Source organism: Python bivittatus, unplaced genomic scaffold (assembly GCF_059951505.1).
Source record: "Python bivittatus isolate LINGU-HERP-01145 unplaced genomic scaffold, Pbiv_v1 ctg000160_np1212, whole genome shotgun sequence".
Taxonomy (NCBI): Eukaryota; Metazoa; Chordata; class Lepidosauria; order Squamata; family Pythonidae; genus Python; species Python bivittatus.
The window spans coordinates 2,344,544-2,368,260 of NW_028277076.1; the positions used below are offsets into that span (position 1 = coordinate 2,344,544).

The following is a 23,717-nucleotide window of genomic DNA, read 5'->3' on the forward strand; positions in this document are numbered from 1 at the left end:
AAAGCTAATCCTCCTCCTTGCATTACAGGACGAAAGCCTGAAGTCTGAGCTCTGCAGGCTCCGTCGGAAACTGGCCGAACAGGAGCAGCAGCTGCACAGCACGGCCAAGTGCTTGTACTCCACCAACCGACTAAAAGAAAACATGGAGAGGGTCATCATAGATCAGTGTGAGTGGGGGTCCTCCGTTCTTCCCTGCTCTTTGTCCTGCTTTTGGGCTTCCCTGAGAGCTTCTCATTGGCCTCTGTGGGGACAGAAGGCTGAACTAGGCCAGCCCCTGGTCTGACACAGTGCTGTCCCTCTTCTTTTCTTCTTGAACCCCAGCTTCATTTGCAGCTCCAAGGGGCAAGCTAGAGCTCAGCTGGGAAATTGACTTGCTGCATCATTGACTCAAGCTTTACTTTTGCAATGCTTGACTCAAAGTTGGGAGAGTTCCCAAGATCCCTGTGAAGCCTCAACCACCTTGAGCACAGATCCTAAAGCTCGCCTCCCTCCCAGCTGTTATCAAACTGTAGCTTTTAGGCTGTGGTTACACAGGCAATCTCACCTAACCTGCTTTTGGAATTAACCCTTTTCTGGAGTAGCACAATGCACTGAATAATAAACACGCCAAATGGGTCAATGTCACCTAACACACTAAACCCAAGGTTAACCATAATGAAATCTGCATGTGGCCTGAATGCAGCTACTTTACCTAACTGACACAGCTAAGGGTCAGGCCTGTAGGGAGCAAAGGGGAGACTGTTAATTACATGGGGTAGCATTCATCAGTACAGTATTAATGGCATTTAACTTAATTGCAAATTAAATCCTAATTTAGTTTCTCTCCTGGCCCTATCTGCTTCTTCAAGCGCAGTCCTTGGCAAATTATTCCTGGGCTAAGTGCAGCCCGCAGCTTAGAAACAAGTTTGGGGGATCTGTGGGTTCAGGTCCTTAGCTTGGGTGCCCAGGGGGCCCAGAGACCTCTTGAACTGGCACAAACTGATGCACCCACTTTGCTGTGCCTCCTAGAGAGCAAAAGCTTAGACCCCCATCCAATCCAACCCCTTCCTCTTTTTAACCACATGCCCTAAGAAAGCCCCCCAGCTGCAGCACAGAGGGCCACTTCCAGAATTGCCCAAGACAAAATCTTCCCCCCCCCTCCAATCAGTTGTCTTGAGTTATTGATGAAGCTGAACCTCTGTTTTCATTAGTATTTGATGGGAGGAAGATAAAACGGGCATGTGTGCGCCCTTACAGGTAGAGGTAGATAGGTGCATATGTAACTTGGTAAGTAAATGGGCATGCATATTTAAATATACCATGTGCATGTTCCGATATGGTGGGAGCATCAAGGTGTGCATATAGGTGTGTCTGTGTGCAAGCCTGTATGTGCAGAAGAGCCCCCTTTCTCAAAAGAACCCATGGTTCACAGCTCTGAGGAAGACACCACGACATTTCTGTCGTTTGCTACTTTTTGACGAAGGGGCTGGGTGGCTGGGAACCGACTGGTGGGGCCGGTCCTGGTACCTGCGAAGGAGTAATTAATCTAGCCTTGAAAATGCCAGATTTGCTTCCTCCCCAAAAGGGACAGCAAATAGGCCCACAGAAATGTCACACGTTGTTCGTGCCACCTTGGCGTGGGATTATTGCAGTCAAAACCCTCACAAATATACATTTTTAAAAGGTTAACGCGCATCCTTTGCAAGAGGATCATCATCACTTATAGCTCAGCCCCTCCCCGGTGCTGCTGCCAAGAACTTCTTAACAAATGAGTCAGCCCTGATGTCCCTGCTCAGTTTTGTCCCTAGGCTGGGGCTTTCCCCTAAAAGGTGCTTCGTGTTCTTGGTTTTGCATACCCATTTAGCAGTTTGAAGAGAGGGGAAATAAAGCAACGTGATTTAGAGCAGCCTTCCCCAATCTAGCATCCTCCAGGTAGCCTGGATCCTATCCCATCATCCCCAATCATGGTGGGGGGGCCCTCCAGGCTGGGCATAAGGGACAGAGAGTCCAAACACCTCTTGAGATGTGTCCAGTTGTGCATTTAGGGCACGCCTGTTGGTGCCTCTGGAGCATTTTTGGGAGGCTTAACTTCCAAGCAATGTTTGTCTTACCAAAGGCCATTACTGCTGCTAGAAGCCTTGGGGAAATGTGTGCTCTCAAGCCCAACCAACTCTCTTTCCCTTTGCAGTGGCATTAACGCATGATGTTTTAAAAAAAGCCAGAGGAAATCTTGAAGTAAGTAGAAATAACCCCCCCCCCCCCCTTTTGACTCTTCCTTCCTTCCGGTTCATTTTCTACAAGCCACATGGCCTTGCTAATCATCCATCTTGCCAGAAAGGGTACTTTGGATCTGGGGAACTGTTGGGCAACTCCCATGTTGGGGAAGATGCTTCAGATCCTCCTTGTTCAACCAAATCATTGGGCCTCAGTATTCCGGTCCACCATAACAGTGATGGTTGTAAACTGGCTCAGCCTTGCAGCTGTGCGTGCCAGGCATGTCCTTTCCCCCTCCTTCTTGGGCAGTCATTCAGCATCGACACAGGGAGGGTCTTTCACCCCATAAATCAAATCACCAACTCTGGCAAGAACAGAAACCAGGATGGGTGGGAAGAGGAAGATATTACAGAGTCCCTTGGAGTAGACTTCTAGGTGTCGGTTGGCTCAAAAACCAGCCTACCAGAGAAATGGAAGCTTAGAAATCTAGCCTATCAGGAAAAAGCAATGCTTTTTTTCATATGTTTGCTGCTTTTTGGCACAGACAGAGTGCTTGGTTATCATTTCTGTCCAGGAACTCACTGTTTGGGGTACGTGGCTGTTTATAGGCAGGTTAGTCTTCTCCTGGATATGCTAGATTTCTGGGCGCAGGGCGTTTTTGGACACGGTGGCACATCCTGTTGCAAGATCCCCTCTCTTGCCGTCAGAAAGCCCACAGCAGGGGAGAGCAGAGCCCCCGCTGTAGCAGTGGTAGCGCCCATTAACGCAAGCCCTGTTTTATTTCCTAGGTTCAGCCATCTGAAAACAAAATCGTCCCATCCAGCCTCATCAAGAAAAGGGTTTAGTGAAGGCTCCAGTTCCCACAATAAAGACCATTTTTCCTTTGCTGAGCTGAGGCTTTCGACTACTTCTTTACATCCAAGGCCTTAACATTTCTTACATTTCCACCCTGTTGCTCCAGCGTTTTTCAACCCGAGGCCTTCAGGATGGCCGGACTCTGACATCTGTCTCCGCCAGCCCCAGGGCTGGTAAACGGGGTACCATTTTCTCTCCAGCTTTCTCTGGCAGAGCCAACCTCAGTGCAGGGATAAGCAACAGCAGGTTGGTTTCGTTCTGTTAAACATGGCGGTCCTCTGTGTGTTAATGGCAGGAATCACAGTGCAGAAGCCGGATCCGCCATCGGCACACCGAGACAGCAGCAAAGGCCGGGTTCATTTACGCAGGCTGAGTTTTTGGAATGTGGGAAACCTGGAAGGGCGTGTGTGCATGCATACACACCCATAGAATAAAAGCATTGTGATTATTTGCTTGAAGGCCTTGGCTGAAAACTACCTGAAGCGGCTTGCAGGGTTCTAATCTAGGTCGTCCCAGCCACTTGAGACAACCCCGTGAAATGAAAAGGAAATCGAGATGTTCCTTTGCACAGCGATGGCAAGTTGCTGTAACCATCCCCCCTCCCTGTAATGGCAGAATCTTGCATCTTTCCTTTGAAGCCTGGATGAAGGGGTAGAGCCATTTAAATCGCAAGAATTGGCTGGTTGGTTTCCTCCTGACCACATTTGGGAAGGTCACCTGTTGAATAGGGGGGAAAGGAGAGGTTTAGTTTTGGTATCCCTTTCGGGTGGAAGCCTCCCTGCTCATTTCACTGGATTGTGGATAGGGCTTTTCCTCCACTAAACTGCATAGGATATTCTGCTCCCCCTTTCTGGGCCCAGCAACTGCATTCACATTGCTGCTCCCTGTCTCCTCCTTGGACAACGTGCAACTTTGCAAAGTTTCCCCATCTGGGTTCCCATGGACTGGAAAAATAGGCATAAGGGTGACAAACTGGAGAGCAGATTCCAGTTGGGTTTTAGATGTTGCCCTTTGAAAAGGCACAGAGCCCCCCCCCCGACTTCCCAGAAAGCATGGTTGAAATTTGGGAGCAATGTCAGGACCCTTCTTTACCTTGTTCAAAGCAACAGGAACCAAGCAAGGGCAGAAGGTCCAAAAATTTCAGGTCCATCTCGGGTGACCACCTCAACATTGTCGTCATGGCCTTGCAAAGCTGTTTAAAAAAAAAAAAAAAAGGTAATTAAAAGTGTGATTCCCATAAAGAAAATTGCCATGTTTTGTTCTGTAACATTCCTTTCAAGCATTCTTGCATCTAAAAAAATTCCTGTAGACTGTTCTCTGTGATACATTTCTTGTTTACTATGGCATCATACTTGTATAATTACTGTTTTATAGATTGCCCTGAACTTCTTTTAAGGTAGGATTTAAAAGAAGTATTTGTGTATGTCTTGGTTGGGTGCACCTGCTGGCTGATGGAAAACTGGTGACCAAACTAGATAGATCTTAGTCCTGCTCGACTTTGGTGTTTCTTACCACAAGGTAACTTCCATTCCAGAATATTTCTTTTCTGCTATCCTGTCTTCTCCATCCCAGACTGATAACTTCTTTTGTATTAGGGAAAAGTAGCAGTGAAACAGCCCTTAGGAATAGAGCTAGATTAAACTGACATAGGCAAGAAAATGTCTTATATTCTTAGACCCCTCCAGTCAATTAGTGCCAGTGGAAATACTAAACAGAATAATGAAAGTGATAACTGGATGTTGGTTAGGTTTTTCAGGCTGCCAAGGAAACATATAAGACCTTAATTTTTCTTTTTTTGATTTTCTTTTGATCACAATGGCAGGTAGTAATTTCTACGAGAGGAAAAGGACAAGTGATTCCACCAGATTTGCGGGTGTCCTTCAAGCTAGATTGGTCCATGGTTCTGCAATTTGCCAGGTTCCTGAAATATATTAGTAGACTTGATCAAGGGATTTACACTTGGCTTGGGAACAAATGCTGTTGGACCACAGGTCCCATCATCTTATCACTGGCCTCACTGGTGGGGGCTGATTTAAATGGGAGCTGCAGGGACATAGGTCAGCTTGTATGTCTCCCATCTGTTTGAGGCTTTGAGCCACTGAGCGCAGAAGTATAAGAACATTGGTGCTTCCGTAAGCATTAGAGCCACTTGATCAGAAGAACCAACTTGTTCATCAAAGAGGTGGATTCTCTCCAGAGACCACTAAGAACTAGCACGATTAGCAGTTCCTGGAAAAATGAAAAATCAGAGCTTCCAGCTGAATAAATCCAGAGTAGGCATTCAAAATTCAGCCCATGAACCAAGGTTTGGCTCATGCAGGGAATAAATGATCTCCCCATAAAACCACTCACCTTTCTGGCTTTACTTACATCTGGACCTCTTGATTCCAGCATTTTTCATTGGTTCATTTTATACGGTACACAGCTAATGTTTCCCCCCCCCCACTTAAATGTTAAAATGTGCGTGGTGTATGGAAGAATGGTTTATGTTCAAGCTGAGTTGTACGTAGTAAAGTGTGAGTCAGGAAATTGATTTCAGAAACAAGATGTTATGATCCAAGTTTCCAGTTCAATAAATGGATCTCTTTATTTTAAAAAGTTGTGTGTTTTTGCCTGAAACTACTAACCGCCTTGAACTTCTTCTGAAAGTCTCTATTTTATTCCTTTAAAGGTTGAAAAGATGTTTCCTCTAGCTTTGCAAGTCCAACTTTTTTTTTTGAAGTGTGATTTTCAGCTTTTTGAGTAGTCCGTGGGGTATCTGCATCCCTTAATTTCTAGGATCATGCAGAGAACAGCTGGACAGCTGTGCCCCATTTAGCTTTAAGAATGGCATGACATGGATTATATACTTTTATTCCACCTTCAATTTCCCTAAGAATGCTTATTTTAATATTCTTTTCACTAAGGTAGTACTTTGACTCACGCAGTCCTCCAATTTAAAGGTTGGGGGATCAAAGAACTCGCTTGCTAAATTCCAGATGTGAACTTTGAAGGCAACCAAGGTTGAAGTTGCCTGTTGTTCAGGGTGTACAAGCCTGACTTTCTTCATGAGGTTGAAGCCTAATAGATACATTAAATAACCAAGCTGAAGTTTAATTTTAGACCCACGTTAAAATTCTCACTGTCGCCCTGTCTTGCCAAAGACGTCAGGTTAATTTTACTCAGTAGCTAAATTATAGACACTTGGAGCTAATCAAAAATGATATCAATTGCAACTTTCAGAATTAGTTGCACTGATCTGCTTTTTTTGAAGGCGTTCACAACACCTGAAACATCTGCATTGCTATATATAGCACACCAATCTCTTCCTTTGCATCCTTTATTCATGCCCATCTGTACTTTGTTTGTGTTCCTTTTTGGGAAAGCGGGGGGAGAGAAGGGAAGGAAAGGCTGAAACATTTTTCATTTCTGTTCTTTCTACAACTTTTCCAGTCCCCTTGGCCTTTTGCCCCCAATAAAAAGATTCATCAGGTCTACAGTTATTGCAGTATGGCCTGGAGGATGGGCTTTGCAAATTCTCATGTCCTTGGGTCAGCCAGAGTGAGCAAGTAGTTCAGGCTGCATTATCTTAGTTTTGAAAGAGTAAGAAACCAAATTCGTAGGAGAAAACTGCTAATGAACCAAGTCTTTGTAATTGCCCCGGAAATCAGGAAAGCACTTTACAGAGGGAAAAGTTAGCACAGAGAACTTTTTCTTCCTCCCCAGCAAAATTTTGACCTAATTAATTTAAATAGTGCCTTGGAAATCACTCCCGCCCCTAGTTAGAGCCCTGGGGGGGGGGGGGAAAGAATTCTCTAAGAAGAGCAATATTTTAATGATTCTAACCTAGAATCATTTGACGTTGAGACCAGAAAGGAACGGTTAGGGAATGAAACTAGGTTTGTGATCCAGACTGTCGAGATAGAACAAATGATGGGGAGTTTCTTGCCAACTCTTTTGCCAGATTGTTTTTTAAACCTTGAAATGCAGCACTTGGATTCATCCAAGCTAATGCACAGAATGACACCAGGCCATTTCCTACCAGAATCTATTAATGGTAAATCCCAAACAGCCAAGGACACAGATCCTTAAATAATGCCTCCTTCGTACCAACCAGCTGGAGCTTTAGCAACAGAGAAGATTCCTGTTCTCTGAGCAAGTGGGTAAGAGCAGCTGTTTTGTTTTTTAGATTTTTTTATCCCCTTTGTTTTTATAAATAACTGAAGGCAGCGAACATATCTCATAGTCCTTCCTCCTCCTATTTTCCCCACAACCACCACCCTGTGAAGCGAGTTGGGTTGAAGGAGAAGGACCAGCTCAAGGTCACCCAGCCGGCTTTCATGCCTAAGGCAGGACAAACTCTAGCCTGGAGCCTTGGACTATTTTGGGACTGGCGTTAAAAACTTTGGGATGGACTTTTTGGAGAACTTTCCTTACTTCTCCCCTTTCCTTGGGGCCACTATCCTTGCCCCATCCACTCAGATGGGAAATGGCATGGTCCCATCTTCCAGCACCAAAGATGCTGAGCCAGATCAAGTCAAGTTGGACATGGTCCAAGATCAATGGTCCTTGACCTTCAAGACTTCTGTAGGTATCTTCTATTGAGCCTTTACTTAGAACACCTCTCACTAATACCTTCAGCATACAGTCAGGCAATTTCATGCATAGTTACCATCTCATAATCTGGATGAGAGCTCTATGTAAACCACAGCAACCAAACAGTTGGAAATAGATTTTGGGCTGCAATTTGATAAGTTTTATTCCACAATGGCTACTGTCCCATTTAAGAGGGTATCCTTGGTGCCTCTGATAGTATCTCCTGGAGGCACACTCACCCAAGTGCACACGTTTGCACCCTTCTCTCAAGCTCATTGAAAATCAGCCTTTTAGTAGGCTCCTGTTTAGGGGGAAGCTCCCACACCCTGGATCACATCTGGATTGGGCTTATAAAATAAAAGTATAGCAGTGGGTTAACCCAGGTTCAGTTGAACTCACACAGGAGTTTCTAATCATGAGGCTGGTGTGCAAATACAAAATGGCAGTCACCTGCTTCCCTTCCATATCTGATGCAACCATTACTTAAAGGGGAGGGGGAATTATATTGCCAAATATATTTTGAATGGTTCTAAGGCACACAATGCTGGGAAAATTTTGTAAGTTGCCCACTTAGGCCTCTATTTCACCTGCTTATCTCAATAGCTCAAGCAATTCTTCCCTTGTTTCTTGAACCCCTGGGTTCCAAATATTGTCAGAACATCTCTCACCCCAACTCTGCTGCTATCTACCTGTATCAGTGTTAAGTTGTAACCTGCTTGGAGATAAACCCTTACTATATTTCTCTTGTATACATACACACACCGTGTCTTTGGGGTTAGGCTGTATAGGAGTGATCAGAGAAAATACCACAAAGACAACATGCCCTTTAACATCTCTGCTTGAAAATGCAAATTGCTACCTGAAAAGATTAGGTATTAAAATATCCAACAATTTTACACCCCTGGAAATTAAGCCTAGATCTTTATGATTAATCAAATAACAACCAACCTGGGGTGGGGGTTGTTGGAAAACACTTCTGATTAGTTGGAAATGAAAACATTGCAAAAATATTCATGTTTCCAACATATTCACGGTTGACTTAAAATGCCTTTTAAGTAGCAGGCACACGTTTTTCTGAATGCCCACTTCTGTGGTAGCACTGAATGACTCAAGACCAATAAAAAATGCTGATCAAAGGTGGACCACATTGGTGGAGAGAGAGAGAGAGAACATCATAGACAGAGAGGTGTGGAGCTGATAAGCACATGCTACAACCAAAAGCAAACACCAAAAGGGTGGAGAACCTGCTGAAGTTGATTCTCCAAGTCCCTCGAGCATTCAAGGACAAGGTTTTGAAAACCAATACGGGCTCTTTGGAGCTTAAGCAGTCCAGACCACAAACCCAAAATAAATAACATTCAAAGTAAAATGCCTTACCTAAAGATGTATGGAAACAGCACATTGAGGCTTGTTCTCCTGCTCTCCAACTCACTGGATAAACCTTCCAGCCTCAGCTGGGAGGGAGGCGTTGAAGGTCCTTCCTTGTGTGGCATCTGACTCCGTCTTCTTCCTGACTTCCCAGCCTGAGAAACCAGCTCTCCTCTGTGCCTGACCAGTAAACTGAATCAAAGCCAAGCAGCAAAGAAGGGTGGGGGAGAGATTATAAAGATTACCTGATAAGGGTAATCCAGCTTCTACATTCTTTTTTTGTTGAACTTCAGCATCCACCATCTCCTTCTTCTCCAACTCCCCACACCTGCTCCTTCCTCAGAGCAGCTTTTATAATCAGTAGGCCCTGGATCTGCAAACACTCATTCCCTGCTGATGTGGCTTACTCAGGAGGATGCTGGAGGGGTTTCCCTCTCCCACAAGCTCTTTATTGTTGGCAGCTCCATGCTCTCATCCATGAAACCATCAGGAGTGAAGCTCAACTCACCTTTTCCTACCCCGTATAATTTATGTGCTCCTCTTGAAGGCCCTGGCACTGAAACCCATCCATTGACACTCATGGAAACATCCAATGTTGGAGAACTAGGATGTTTCCAGAGGTGCCACTGGAAGCTATTTTCAGTAGCCTTGTTTGAAGCAGGGTTCAAACAAGGCTACTTGGGACCTTTCATTCACATCACCTTCAGCCTGAGAAAGCTTCCATGGGGGTCCTTGGGAGCTTTTCGCTCACAGGATCTGCAGCGTGAGAACATTCCCATAGGTGCCCATGAGAGCTTTCTGCTAGCATCATTACTGGCATTAGAAAGGTATCATTAGCTAGATGGGGAACCTTCTTAATGATGGTAATAACGCTAGTGAGAAAGGTTCCCTTGGCCTCTCCAGAAGCATGCAGGAATTACGGCTTTTAGTGGGGTGAGACTGTAGCGGAGCACAGTTACACTCGGCTAGGAAACCCATCTGCCCACAGATACTGGTAATTCCTGGGCTTAACATGAATGCTAAAAAAAAAAAATTCAAAAGACTCCAGAAATAATATATGGAATAGGTTGATGGAGGTAGCGCCAAGCGGCCTGGATCTTTGAAAGCTTCCCTCACCGGTTCTTCTGAACGATTTGGATCGCGCCCACCAACTATTCCAGAGTGCCCTGGGCTGAAGCAAAAGCATTCTTTCTATCTTTTCATGTAAAAAGCCACACAATTGCTGGTAATATAAGGAGACATTCTCTGCATTGGACTGATTTGGCTTGGAATGCATCACCCGCATTGCCAGCCTGGCACTCCTAGCCCCTATATTAGAGGTAGGGAATTTTCTGCACACCTTTTGGGGTGTTTTACCTATAAAGACGGATGATGGGCAGGACACAAGCCTTTTTATTTGCAGTATCCCCTAGCTTCCAGGCTGCGTGTGCACACACCACATAATCCAGATGGCTGTTAGTAGCCTTTTGACTGTTCTTTTTCTTTAGGCTGGAGGTCCTGGAATTGAAACCAGAAGCCACAGAGCTATGGACAGGTGGCTGGTGAGGATGTTCGCGTGCAGACACCAGAGCCAGCCTTCTGCCTTGAGGCCTTCTTGGCTGGGCAGAGGATCATATCTGCAAATCAGTCTGGACAAGCCAAAATACATTGCTGTTCTAGATAAGCTTGTATCCAGCAAAGCTTTAGGTCACAAGCTGAGCTCTGCGTAATTCCAGGAAGGGAGAGGCTTGGCTTCCAACGGGAGGCATTGTCAGTGCAGACATAACAACATCAGAGCCGTAGAATGGCAATCTTTAAATTATATTCCAAAAAAGATGCTTAGAGCTTATATCATTGAATTATAAAGAGATCTGGCAGCTTTATTGATGATGTGGAATCTGGCTGACAGATGCATTTACACCAGATAAGCATTCAAGTAGCTGGCGTAATTGCTTATTAGTCTAGTCGTGAGGCAAAACAGCAGATTGAATGAATAGGGGTGTAGGAATGTACGATTTTGCTGTCTTTTTTTTTTCCTCTGGTTATTTTTTTGGGGGGGGGGTTGTTTTTCCTCCCCCATACTTACCATCTGCTAAGCATCTGGGATTTTCAAAAAAGAAAAGAAAAAAAAATCAAAATGCATGTCAAACACAGGTGGGAATTCTAGATGATCCACAGGACGAAAGAAAGAGAGAGGGCCATCATCTCCAGTCCAACGCTGATTATAATACATAGAAGAGAATGTATTTCAAATAAGTTATGGTCAGATCTGTTGGCATCTCTGGACCTTGTGGCTCATGTCACATCACTGATTAACGGTTGCGTTGTAACCAGATTTAGCTTATTTCTGAAACCCAGCATCTAAGGTAACTTCTAGTTGCAACCCAAAAGCACTACAACATCTGGCTGGGTCCTACCTGAACATACGCGAACATTTGCAGCTTCATCAGCAAGCATTGGGGTGGAGTGGGGATAGAGCATCTGTTTGACAGTGAAAACAAAAAGTTGGACTGGATATGTCTTTGCTCTGATCTAACTGGGTTGTTAATGTTCTTAAATTTTCAATAGTTAGCCCAATTAAACTGCTGAAAGGATGACAAACAGGCAATTTTCCACCTCGAGCTGGAGAGAAGTCCCCACGGCAGTTTAATTTAACGTTGCTTGAAAACCTTTGCCTGGAGTTTTCTACTCAAAGCTGTAAACAACAACAACTTCCCTATTGCACAGATGTAAGTTGCAATTTTAATGTCGGGTGGAGGAGCACCTTCTGGCATTTTCCAGGAGGGCATTCTTTATAAATACACATTTCTGTGAGCAATCATAGCAATTAGTTGCTCATTTGGAGAGGTGTCATATTTATTAGGAGAAGCTTCTGGTTATTTATTATATTAAAGATTGGGAAGGGGTTTACAGAAGTGGATCTCACTAATAAAAATACTTGATGATGTTAATTTTGAGCCAGTTGGGAGCACAGGAAAGGAAGCTGTGTGTGTATGTATGTATATGTATGTATGTACATTCCAACGTTTCATATATTGAGTTAATAGGGTGAAGATATCTAGATTTATTCCCTTTAGTTATCATGTTTGGCCTAATTTCCCAGGCAGACATTCTCAGAGCCACCTCTTCAGGGTATGGTGATCCTGGTTTCTAATTCCATGAAAGAAATTGTGCTCCCATCCAGTCCTAGATGCAAGTCTCAAAATGCAAGTTGCCCAGTGCTGTAATGTTTGTTAAAGTAGCCCAAATACGATTTCTCATGACTAAATTTCCCTTAATGGGTAAAAACTTCACAGAGACCTTTTTGTTAAGGACTTGGGTTCTATGTTCTAGGATGCTCCTTGGTGGAATCTCAACTGGTGCACTGTTAGACTTGACATGTTCTGTTCCTTGGGCTTCCTTTAGACCTATTACCTGAAAAAATGCTTGAATAAAACCAAACTTTGGCTCTACATCTCTTAGTGGTTTGTTAGTGGAGCACCCAAAACAATCTGCTGGCAAAGGAGTTCAGCTTGAAACACAACCATATGGGCAAGAATTGTGTCTGGATTCTTACAAGAAGTCATCTCGAAAACAAAACAGTGGATCTATCTGTAAATCACCCAACTGAAGCTATTTAAGTATTGGTAAAGGGATATACAGCAAAGGCTGTATATTCCTTTACCAATTGGTTCCTGTATCTCAGCTGCATGTTTTTATGAGTTGGCAATTTTTTCTTAAATGGTGGACATACATGCCCAGAACTGTTGTCAAGGGGAATCTCTCACAAGAAGGCAGAGTAATTGCTACTATAAAAACTCATTGTTGGGTAAGGAAACGGGACAAATTCCACTTCCTTATGAGATTCAAGTCTGATCTTATCTAAAAAGAAAAATCCTCCAGTAATAAAGGCAGAAAGGAAAAGACAATGGAACAGGTGATTTTGAAAGTTCCTCTGCCCCCCATACTGTTGTGGAAAGAGAGAATATTATATGCTTGGTTTTGGAAGCCGGGAGAAACTTAACATTCCCCAAAGTCAGAAAAAGTGACTTCAGCCAGAACATTGGCTTCAGACTAGCTGATCAGTGAGACTTCTGCTTTCTTGTTATGAGTGTCCTCAAAACACAAGGCATGTTCACAGAACCCAAGGCTGCTCTCTGGAAGAAGGGAAGGCACCGAAGGTGGGAAGAAAAAGAAGACTCCACAGTTGGACATGGCCATGCTGAGAAATCACTCCCCCAACAGTTTCTTCTCTCCAGGGCTTGGATTTTCTGCCTCATTCTCAGGGGGCCTTTGAATTTGGAAAGGGGCATCTTTTTTTGAGCTGACTTTTCTCGGTGGAGGTGATAACACTACCATTCCCTTCCCTTTTTTTCTTCGTTTTAATTGCATGCCTTTTCATTATCCTCACCTTATCAATGAAGCATTAGATGCCTTCTACCTTCTGGTAAAATGATATTGCAGGAGGTGACCTGTTTTATTTGGCTCAATTTATATGCAGTAAAAAATTCTGCAGAAGAGGTTCCATGCTGGAGGATTTCTCTTCTCCTGCAGCCTTGGTTATCAGGGCCTGGAGAGAGGAAAGTTCCCAGCATGCACTGCTGTTGAAATCTCCCCATACCTGCATGCTGTTTGCACAGAAGCATGGTTTCATGCCAGTTCCCCACAGCATATTGATTTCTCCTTTTAGTAATTATCTGTTTTTTTTTTAAAGGTCAAATATTTGCTTTATCTTATAATTCAATTTCGGGGATGTTTCTGGGAATCAGATTAACTCCTTTGTAATATCTTCATTGAAGAAGGAGATTAATTATGCTTACAAGGAACCTAATTTAACTTATCGGACCTTTAATGTTTCAGGGATCAGTAATGCATTTAAATTTAGGCTTAGAAGGGTGATCTGGCTCCATTAGAGTTTAGCCACCATAATGTTTGCCTTAATTTTTATGAATTAGGATGGATTTTTTCCCCCTCTTTCCTCCATACCCTTACAAGTGAAATTAAAATATTCATTACAAAGGCAATAATTACTTTTCTGGAGTTTTAAGAGTACGTTAAACAGAATCATTTATGAAGGGTATAAAAATTCAAAACTCTTCGTATTGGAAAGGTAGGAACTGGACTTGCTCAAAGTAGTTTCCCAAATAGTGTTTTTCTCTCACACATAAATACGTGTATCAATTAAAACTTTGAGAAACACGCACCAATTCTTTTCTGGGGACCAAAGTCAACCTTGTCTGCTAGAATACTTGCTGGAGATAAAACATCCAGGGGAATCTCTGAAAATGAATTTGATGTTGGGGTTTTGCACTGTTGTGGGAAAGGATACCCAGAAGTTGGAGAAATGCCACCTACCTACAAACATCTGTACGACTCTTGTACAGAAGATGGAGTTGTTCTTATTATTCCAGAGAGGTAGGACTTAAAGCAATGGATGGAAGTTGCAGAGATCCACGTTGATCAGAGCTGTTAGAAAGGGAAAAGTCTGTCTTAAGAAGAGCTGGGTTGGTAGATGAGTGTGGGTGGGTGTTATCTTTTAAATTTGCTGGAATTATTCAAGCAGAGATTGAGGGTCTGCTGATCAAGGATGATGTTACTACATCCTAGATCCTGCATGGGGTAGGGTGGTGTTTTTCAGCTTGAGCAACTTTGGTGGTGTGGATTTCAGGTTCCAGAAGGGTCAGTCATGGGTCATGCTGGCCGGGGAATTCTGGGAGCTGAACTCCACACCTCTGGAAGTAGCTACGTTTGGGAATCAGTTGAATTGGGCCACCCAGGTGTTTTCCAGTGCATGATCTCATATCTGTCAAATGATGCAGCCTCTCCAAATTCCATCAGTGTGCTCCAATACGTGCATGGTTTTGAGTGTATTTTAGGAATGGCACATAACTGGAGATTGGGTGATGATCACCTTTGGCAGAGGCAATCCAACCCCAATAGCCATTAATAAGCAATGATTCTTGGGAAATGCTGAGCCGGTTGTCACAGCACTGCACTTTTAATGCATCCTGTGAACAAACCGTATGGTCCTGTTGTTGTTTTTTAGTTTGGCCTGCTGAGAGGTTTGCCGATTCAGCAGCGAACCAGACGCTCAGCCATCTGCGTGGTTCTCATTAGCTTCCTTTTTGCATCCCTGGCCCTCCTCTTCACAACGATGTCCCGGTTGAAACAGAAGAGGCTGCGCTAGCTGCTGGCGCGCAAGAGCTTCAGGGCAGAAGTTACGAAATCTACAAGTCAGAAGAAGCAGATGGGAACCAACTCAACTCAGGATCAAATGCTGGTTCTTCAAAAGGCCTAATTAGGACAAATCTGGTGGGCAAGGGAGCCCTGAAGATTATCGATACAATTATGCTGGAATAGCTGAAGAAAGGGCAGCTGATGGACCCTCTGCTCTTGGGCAGATCTGGCAATTAAAAAGGCTTGTAACTTTTGGCACCAACGAATGTAGTGTCCAACCTGCCTACGGCGTGCCAAGTTCTCCATAGAGAATGGAGCCACAGCATGGAATTGGGAGGGTTAGGGCAAACACTACACTGGATCGCTTTTAAATTGAACAAAAACAGACTACATTAGTAGGCGTTCTCCTATGTATTTAAGAAATTCCTCCTTCTACACTGATACTATAGTCCGATAATAAACTTGGGAGGGGCCATGGTTTGCTTACGCATCTTGATACATTTGACTTCAACCACCTCAATTTGGATTTTTTTTGCATGATGGAGAGTGGGAAGCCGACTCACTCTTTATTACACTTTAGGACTGGGCTCAAAACATATTTGTTTTCCTGAGTTTTTGATGCACTCTTTGGTGTTTTGGGATGTTGATAGTGTGGTAAGTGTAAATTATTATAATGGCTCTTAGTGATGTTTATAGAGTATATTGTAAGCTGTCCAGTGCTGTTAAGGGCCTGAGCAGTATGTTAACGTCCTCCATCAATCAATCAATTAAAATATCTTCCAATAATCACTCATCTGGCCCATGAATCAATTAAATAAAGAATGATGAACTACATCTCTCCATCGCCCTTGGGGGACGGATGAATACATTTTACCTCCTCCCCTTTCTCCAAAGAAATTAGACATTTTTTTTAAAGGAGCTGTACGATCGCCCCTCCCCTGTTTCTTTATTGCTAGAATATTTGTTTCCAGCCTGTTGCTTCTGTAGGTTTTATTAGCACTTTTCGAAGGAGTAGATTTGCTCTGAAGTGATAAAAAGGTGACTTTAATCAGAAAGCTTTTGTTATCAGGCGGCAACTGGTAGTAAATGCCACCTTGGAAAGGGCTTTACTTCAGTGCCTTTATTACAGTGATTAGTCTAAGACACTGTTAAGATAGCAACAAACCTCAAGCTTAACTGATTAGACTTGGTTAAGAGGGCTTTCTGTATAGCGATGAAAACAGAAACTCTTCGGGCAGGGTTAGATCCCAAGAAAGCAATGATCAGGGGAAAGAGTTACAGCAAGGTCCAGAAAAGATCATAAGAACGTAAACCATGCCATGTTGGATGGGACTCCTGGCCCATCTAGTCCAGCAGTCTCTTCTCACAGTAGCCCTCCAACTGCACAAGGAAACCCTCAAGTCTCCCAGCAGATGGCCTTCAGAGGCAGACCCATGGCCCTCAAGGCTATTGATCCCAGGACTTCCATGAATTGGTCCAACCTTCTTTGGAAGACGCCCAAGTTGGTCACCAACACCGCACCTCATCGTTGCAAATTCCAACGTTGAATTATGTATTGTGTAGAAAAAGATTTCCTTGTCTGTCCTGCCTCTTCCAAGATCCTGTAAGTCCCAGATTCAGAAATTAAAAACACGCTTCTGCAGCAAACGTTGCCATTTGGGCCATGTGAACCCATATGTGGTAGCAGCAGTGGGATTACAATACCAAGATCCTTTCTACGCCCTCCTCCATATTTCTATGGGGCTTTAATTGGCCATATACATAAAGACTTTATCACAGAGATACATGATACCTCCAGAACCAAAGGTTGATTAAATTTAAGTAAGAATGTCTTCCCTGTATATTACGTGTCAGACAACAAGGCAAACTTAGATAGAGTAGATCTTTTAAGAGGAAAACATTGGATATAAAGATAGCAGAAACAGTGTTAATGTTTATAAAGAATTTGATGCCATCATCAGTTGGGCACCATGGGAGGGAACTTAGACCTTAATATTGCTTTTACTGATTTTTTTTGGTATTTCTTTTTTCTTCTTACGTTTTTCTTTTCCTAAGATCACGTGCCTTTATTTTAGATTGTGATAAAGAGTGGTGGCATCAATATAAATATTACAGTTTAGAGCTTTGTAGTGATTCACAGTCGTTTCCCAAGATGTGGCAGCAATTTCAGTGTAATATATTCAATTAGTTATGTAATCAATGAAAGAATGAATTCTACGTTTGCAACAATTGTAAATTCTGTTTATTTACTGATATTTTATATTCTACCCACTATGCCTTTTCCCATTTCCTTCTTTTTTCTTGTACATAGTCATTTATTTTATTCTTCAAATGTTTTATAATAAATATATATTAAAAATTTATCTTTTCTGCTTATCATTTCTACATCAACATCGCTTGGAACTGTATAACCTTTTACGTATTCAGACAACTAAACTGGGAATAAAAATAGGTGCCCTTCCCATTTTTATTCTGCATTGTTGCTGGTCTTAAATGCCTTGTAAAACTGTTTTTTCTAGGCATTGCTCAATCTGTGTAATAAAATACAATAAAATGGTGTTGGTGGGGGGGGGAGAGAAGCAACCATAATATAAAATGAATGCAAGAAAAGAGAGAAGAACTTAAAACACAAGCAGAGGATAAACGGCAGAGATTGCAATCAAGGACCAAACGGGTTACCTGCTTCCCGTTTTTATAGGATCCCTGATTGTTTTGACCAAGAGCCAATTTATGTGCTATATGATATAGCTGTCTAAGTAATGTGCAATTAATCTTTGTGGTTTGTTGCAGCTGCTTTTATTAGATTGCTGCAAAAAGGGAGAAAGCGTGTGGTGAAATCAAGTCAGCTGGAATGAATGGAGTGTCTCAGGAGAAGAATCTTTTTGTGATCTTGCTCCGTTGCAGCCTCCTCTCTGCAACAGCCTCCTGCTTCTTGCAATAGGCATTTCTCATTTCCTTTATGCCTTCCTTCTAACTCATTGATTTGCTTAATGAGGATCTCACATTCTGCGCTTGACCTTTTTAAGCGTTAGCAACTTCCTCTCTCAGATGGTCTCCGATTACAACTTTTGCAAATTGTGGCTGGGGACAGCTTATCTGTCAGATTAGTTAGAAAATATCCACTCCGCTCATTACACACCAGGTCTACGGTTCCTCCACTGAGGAACAGAAGTGAATTTGCCACAAAGTCTTGTGGGATTTATTCTATCTTAAACGTATTCTCAGAGGGGGTAAAGACCAAAGAGAACTGGGCTCCAATCTTTGTTCATCTATGAAGTCCCTGGGGTGTCACTCCCAATGGCCCTACTTTTCAGGATTGCTGGTTTTTCAAAAGAATGGAGGAGGGTAGAACAGGGATGACATACTGAACTTCCTTGGAGCAAGAGCAGGATATCAGCATAATTTAAATACCCGTTGATTTTCAAGCAAAAAGTAGTTTGACAAACTTCTTAAAAAGTTGGAAAGAATTGGAGGTGGTAAAAAGGGGTTGAACTAAGTGGGACCGGCCTGTCACCAATGGAGGTAATGTAGCTTCCTTTGAGAAATTCTGATGGGAAATTCATTCCAGTTCATCAGTAATAGTCGATTGGCCTTCAACTCACCACCCAAATATATTTTCCCGAGTAGCCAGGAGACAAGACAAAGTGAGGGGTTAAGCACCTCATTACTCATTGCTACCAGACTGGAAAGAAAGGTGAAGTGAACCAGAGTCCTTCTGCATCTTGTCCACCCACTTTACGAAGGATGGTCCACGTTCCTCTTGGGACAAACCAAATGACATCTGACTGTACAGCTTGCAATTGCAAACTTTTGGGCTGCACCAGAGCCAGCCCTACTGTTTGGTAGGGAGGCTACCAGTCCAGACAAGTGTCCCTAACAGCTAGGAAACCTCCTTCTGTTTGATTGGTTACTTGTGTAGGTGTTTTCTAGAGGGTGGGTGTGTCATGGTCTGTGGGAATGACCTTGGGAGACAGGGGGAAGAGCCACAACCAGGGGAATGGTTGCACAAACAGCAGCTGAGCCCGCAGAAGGAATGGGGGCATGGCAAGCATCTCAGAAGAAACCCTCCCTAGTTTCTTGGGCTGTAAAGAGGATGGGGGGGGAGGGGGAGAGATGTACTTTCAGACTTGCAGGATTCTGTTCATGTCGCCTTACAAAAAAGTTAGAGCAAGTACTTGTGGGTGTGCTTCTTGGCTGGACTACCATGCAAGGCTGACATCAATTTTGCAAATCTGAAAGAACATCTCTCCCTCCCCCCTTGCCTTTATAGTCCAAGAAACTAGGGAGGGTCCCTTCTGAGATGTTTGCCGCACCCCCATTCCTTCTGGGGGCTCATCTGCCATTTGTCCCACTGTTGTCTAGTCTGCGGCTCTTCCCCCTGTCTCCCAAGGTCATTCCCACAGACTGTTGCATGGTGTCAAAATAATTGAGAACTGGGAACCTCATTTTGGAGAGGGAGCTCGTATAATTTGGGCCCACAACAAAGTCCCAACAGGTCTTGAGGATAGCTCTGAAAAGGTCTCCATGTATTCTATTTTGCAGAAGACAGCTCTTTCTTTGAAGGCAACCTCTTAGAAGTGAAATGCCTTATGAAAGAAGAGCAAGGACCGCCATCATCTGCTGCATTTGGAGCGAAGTCTAATCAATGTTGTATTTCTCTGCAAGGGACAATGTGCAAGTGTTGAGATCTTCAGAAAGGTGTTCAGCGATGCCAGGCATTGAGTTCAAAAACAGGCTGTTTTCTTTTTTCTGGAGCATTTCAATGTGCTTTTTAGTTTGTTTTTCTTTGTAGAGATTTTTTTTAAAAATATGACATCTCTTTCCGCCACAAAACCCAACCTCCAGCCCTGAGTGATTATCCTTCTCTTAAAAATAACACAGCAATTTAGTTCACAGGGTTCTGAATGAAAGAATAAATTAAATAGAACCATCGGAAAGACCCAACTGAGTTAGATCTTGGGTCATTTAGTCCAGTGCATTTGGGGCTGTTGGTGGCAGCAACCCAGGGATTAGACCAGAGTCTCCCCAATTGACCTGGACTTAAATTTGGAACTAACAGGGACAGAACCTGTGAGCTACAGCACTTGTCCTAAGGAGAAAATAATTTGAAAGTAAAAGACATGCCAACCGTGTACTAAGATGCACAAATCTTTATCGCAAAGGTCAAGTAGCAATTTCGCTACCAACTTTTTCCCCTTCCCAACTCAGCAAGGATTCTGTGCCTTTAATAGCTGACAAACCAACTTCTCCCCTTTTTTTAAAAGAAGCATTTCCCTGCTCAGCAGCTGCAGGCTGAAAGGGTTAGAATCAGGTTCAGTTGCCCCATCCAAAATGTTTAGCGATGGTCCAGAAGAAGTTGTAGCCCACCTGGAGCTCTGAACGGATTCCTTTCTCTTTCCTCTCTTCCGTGTTTGAATTTCTACTACGGAAGGGGCCGTGAAAAAAAGGGGTGATGGCTCCTGACATCGAGTGACATCCAGATTTTCAGTGGGAAAAGGCAATATTTTATGAGCCAAGATTAATTGCATTTGTCCATAACAATTACTACTCCAGGCCGGCATGGCTTGGCTGCCGGAGGGCTGCAAGAATCTCATTAAACTGGGTTGCAAAATAATGATTCAGCCAACGTGGCTGTAAGGGGGGGAAGAACACAGCCAGGAGAATTGGTTTTCAGAGACTTGTAAGCTGTTCAGTGGATGATGACTCACAATGATTATATTAAATAAAGAAATAGATAAATTCTGCTTAGGGTTTATGTCACTCCATTTCCGGCTTTTCATTAAGCCTTATTTTTTGTTAATTCCACACTGTCTTTCACCTTTCATCCCCTTGCTGGAACTGTCTTCAATGGGGCTTTTACCATTTCCCCTTTTCGTTTTCTGCTGTTGTAAAATCCTTCTTATTTTTCTTGAAGTTCATTCAGATCTGTTCTTTGGAGATCTGGAGTATGCATTGGCCTCCATTCACCTTCATTTATATCAGCTTTCCAGCATTTCACAGGCTTTTCCTTAAAGTTCTCACTTTTTCCACTTGATTCTTAAGTCTTCCCTGTTCTTTAGGGTCAGGTTAAAGCCCCCTTGTGCCTATTTCAAGGGCATTGATCCTGGGTTGCCATTGATTTTAATTGATGAGAAGCAAACACAAATAATAGGAAAAGGATTCTTGGAAGCATTGATTGACCACCATGAGAAGGAAAAGCCACTGGATTATAAGAACCCTTGGTCCAATCCAGCAACATTTCTCTTAAAAAAATACACTACATCAGAACAAACTTAAACTAGCTTGGTAGTAGAACTGGATTTCAGGTTCTCTGTTCCATATCCTTGCTAGAGATGGAGCCAACACTGTCCTTGGAATGACCTTGAAAAATGCCAAATGTATGGGTTTTGGAGTGTTGTCCAGGTCTATTTGTCATCAACTGAACTAAGGAAGGCAGACAATGTTGCACAAACCAACAAGCTCCTAAGCCAATTTTTTTGTCTCTCTTGATGCTCAGCTGAGCTGTGAGATCCTTAAAGCGTCCTTTCCCTCGCTCTGACCTTGGAAGAGCAACCATCTGCAGTTAAGAGAGAAGATACTGACGAATAATCTGTTTGCAAAGTCTTTTCTGTCATGATCTCCCTGATCCTTGAGAAAGATTGGAGAGAGGTTATGAAATAATAAAACAGAGCCCAAAGGAAGGTGGGAGATGAAGAAAAAGGACCGTTCAGCTTGGCACGGGACCATCAAAATCCAGTCCAGTAGATTCATTTCATTGCTTTCCACTGGAGGTCAGTGCAACATCGCAGTTCTAGGAATTGGCAGCATGTTCTTAAAACGGCGGCCTCCTTCATTTTAATCGAGTGCATATCTAAATACACTCCACGTTGTCATCCAAACTTGATTTGGATGGCAATACATTTCAGCTTTGCAGTGGTGGGGTTTTATTTGCAAGGACCTCAGTTAGGCTGTGAAAACTGACCAAGGCTGAAGTATTATTCTGCTGCTGCTTGGTGTTGGGCCCACCTTGTGGGAGGGGAGGAGGGCAGAGGAATGAAAACGGCATTAGGTTGTGTCTTCCCTTGCACCCCCATCTTCTCTCAACATCCCCAGCTCGGAGATGAATCTCATCTGACCACTCAATGGGCCAGGAGCGAAGGAATCAGCTCGATAGGATAGATAGATAGATAGATAGATAGATAGATAGATAGATAGATAGACAGATAGAAGGTTGCAGTGAGCAATCCTAATCTTGAGCCAACTCTTCCTTGGGGAGAACAAGTAGCCTTTCAGACAGGGCTGCACTCGATGATGATTGTGAACAGGGTGAGCAGAGAAATATCGAGGTGTTGCAAATATTTCTTGAGCATTCTCCCCTTTACTGACTTTTTTGCCTGCTATTAATGGATTCCGCACCCCGATCCTTCATCGTCTTTCAGCATGCAGTATTACGCAGTCCCAGATTGGTTTATGGTTATTCCATTAAGGCGAGTCAGTTCAGAATCACGCTATCGCTAAGAGCAAACGAAACCACGTGAGAGTGCCATTCCCAAAGCCAGCTCTGGAACACGCCGCCCTGCTTCTAAGCCAAGCAGAAGACATGACATGGCTTAATCCTGTTGCGTAACCCATCCTAACTGGTAATATCACCAAGGGCAAAACGAAGCCTATTTGGAGGGAGGGAAATATATGGGCTATATCTGCCTTCACTCTGAACTACCTTAGTCTCCTTTGCTGACCTTGGATCGTAATAATAAACTTGATTTGATACGTGTCTTTTGCCCGTTCACTGAAAGCATGGAGGTTTTGCACAGGAAGGTTTGTCCGAAAATGGGTCCCCTGCTTTAGATCAGCTGTACAAGTTCTCTCCTCGAGGAACCATTTAGGCAAAGGACAACGGGATGCATGTTATAACATGGGCAGATCTGGGGAGCCTTCTGCAGGACCCCTCTGTTTTATTTTATTTTCTGTAGATAAGAATAATCAAACTGAGAAAGTTCTCAGTCCAAACATCTGCCCGGAGTCGTTGGGAGTCGGGCGGTACACCAACCGAATTAAACAAAGAAACAAATAAATAATTTTGAGCGAGACAGATCAACGCCTCCTGAGTTACAAAGAGATAAGGAGATGCTATATACATTTGTGATGAGAACCGAGCTAAGGAAAATAAAACATTGCTGAAACAAGCGCCATTAAAATCCTTATGATAAATATTGTCAAAATGATAGCCATCCGAATGCGTCTAGTGGAAGAGTTTAATAAACAGAAAAGAGCCCTGATCTTGCTGTCGGTGCAACATGTCATGAAGGAAATTGTAAGCCATTCTTACTTTTTTTCCTTCCTTTTGTGGGGTCTGTTTTTCAAAAAGAGTCGTATTCTCCTCAGCACAGAAATCTCTCATTCATGTATATATATATATATATATAATTACATATTTCGCTTTCTCCCTTTTTAACTGTTATTTCCATGCTAATGGTCCCTCAAAGCGTTTTAATTGGATTTTTCTTCGGAAAAAGAAAGTTCTTCAAAGTTAATTAAAAGTTATCCCCTTTTAATTGTGGAAAAGCAGACTTTCTGCTCCGAAAATTAACTCCCATAATTAAAATCCTATA

At 43.2% G+C, this 23,717-nt stretch overlaps 1 protein-coding gene and 1 long non-coding RNA gene across 6 annotated transcripts in view; one reads left to right on the forward strand and one right to left on the reverse strand.

Annotated features, from left to right (window-relative positions):
- The window catches only part of CDK5RAP2 (CDK5 regulatory subunit associated protein 2), a 62,464-nt gene extending 56,816 nt beyond the window's left edge, over window positions 1-5,648 (forward strand). For all 5 annotated transcript variants that reach the window (XM_088146936.1, XM_088146938.1, XM_088146937.1 and 2 more), the window contains 3 exons: window positions 29-167; window positions 2,168-2,214; window positions 2,982-5,648. In XM_088146936.1, the coding sequence (XP_088003062.1) occupies window positions 29-167; window positions 2,168-2,214; window positions 2,982-3,038 (243 nt within the window). In that variant the 3' untranslated portion in view covers window positions 3,039-5,648. The remainder of the gene's footprint in view (window positions 1-28; window positions 168-2,167; window positions 2,215-2,981) is intronic.
- On the reverse strand, window positions 3,680-9,198 carry LOC148214872 (uncharacterized). The gene is made up of 3 exons (XR_015797282.1): window positions 9,001-9,198; window positions 4,141-4,240; window positions 3,680-3,765 (listed from the first exon to the last, which is right to left on the reverse strand). It is a non-coding gene; the product is annotated as an uncharacterized LOC148214872 (long non-coding RNA).
- Between the last annotated feature and the right edge of the window lie 14,519 nt (window positions 9,199-23,717).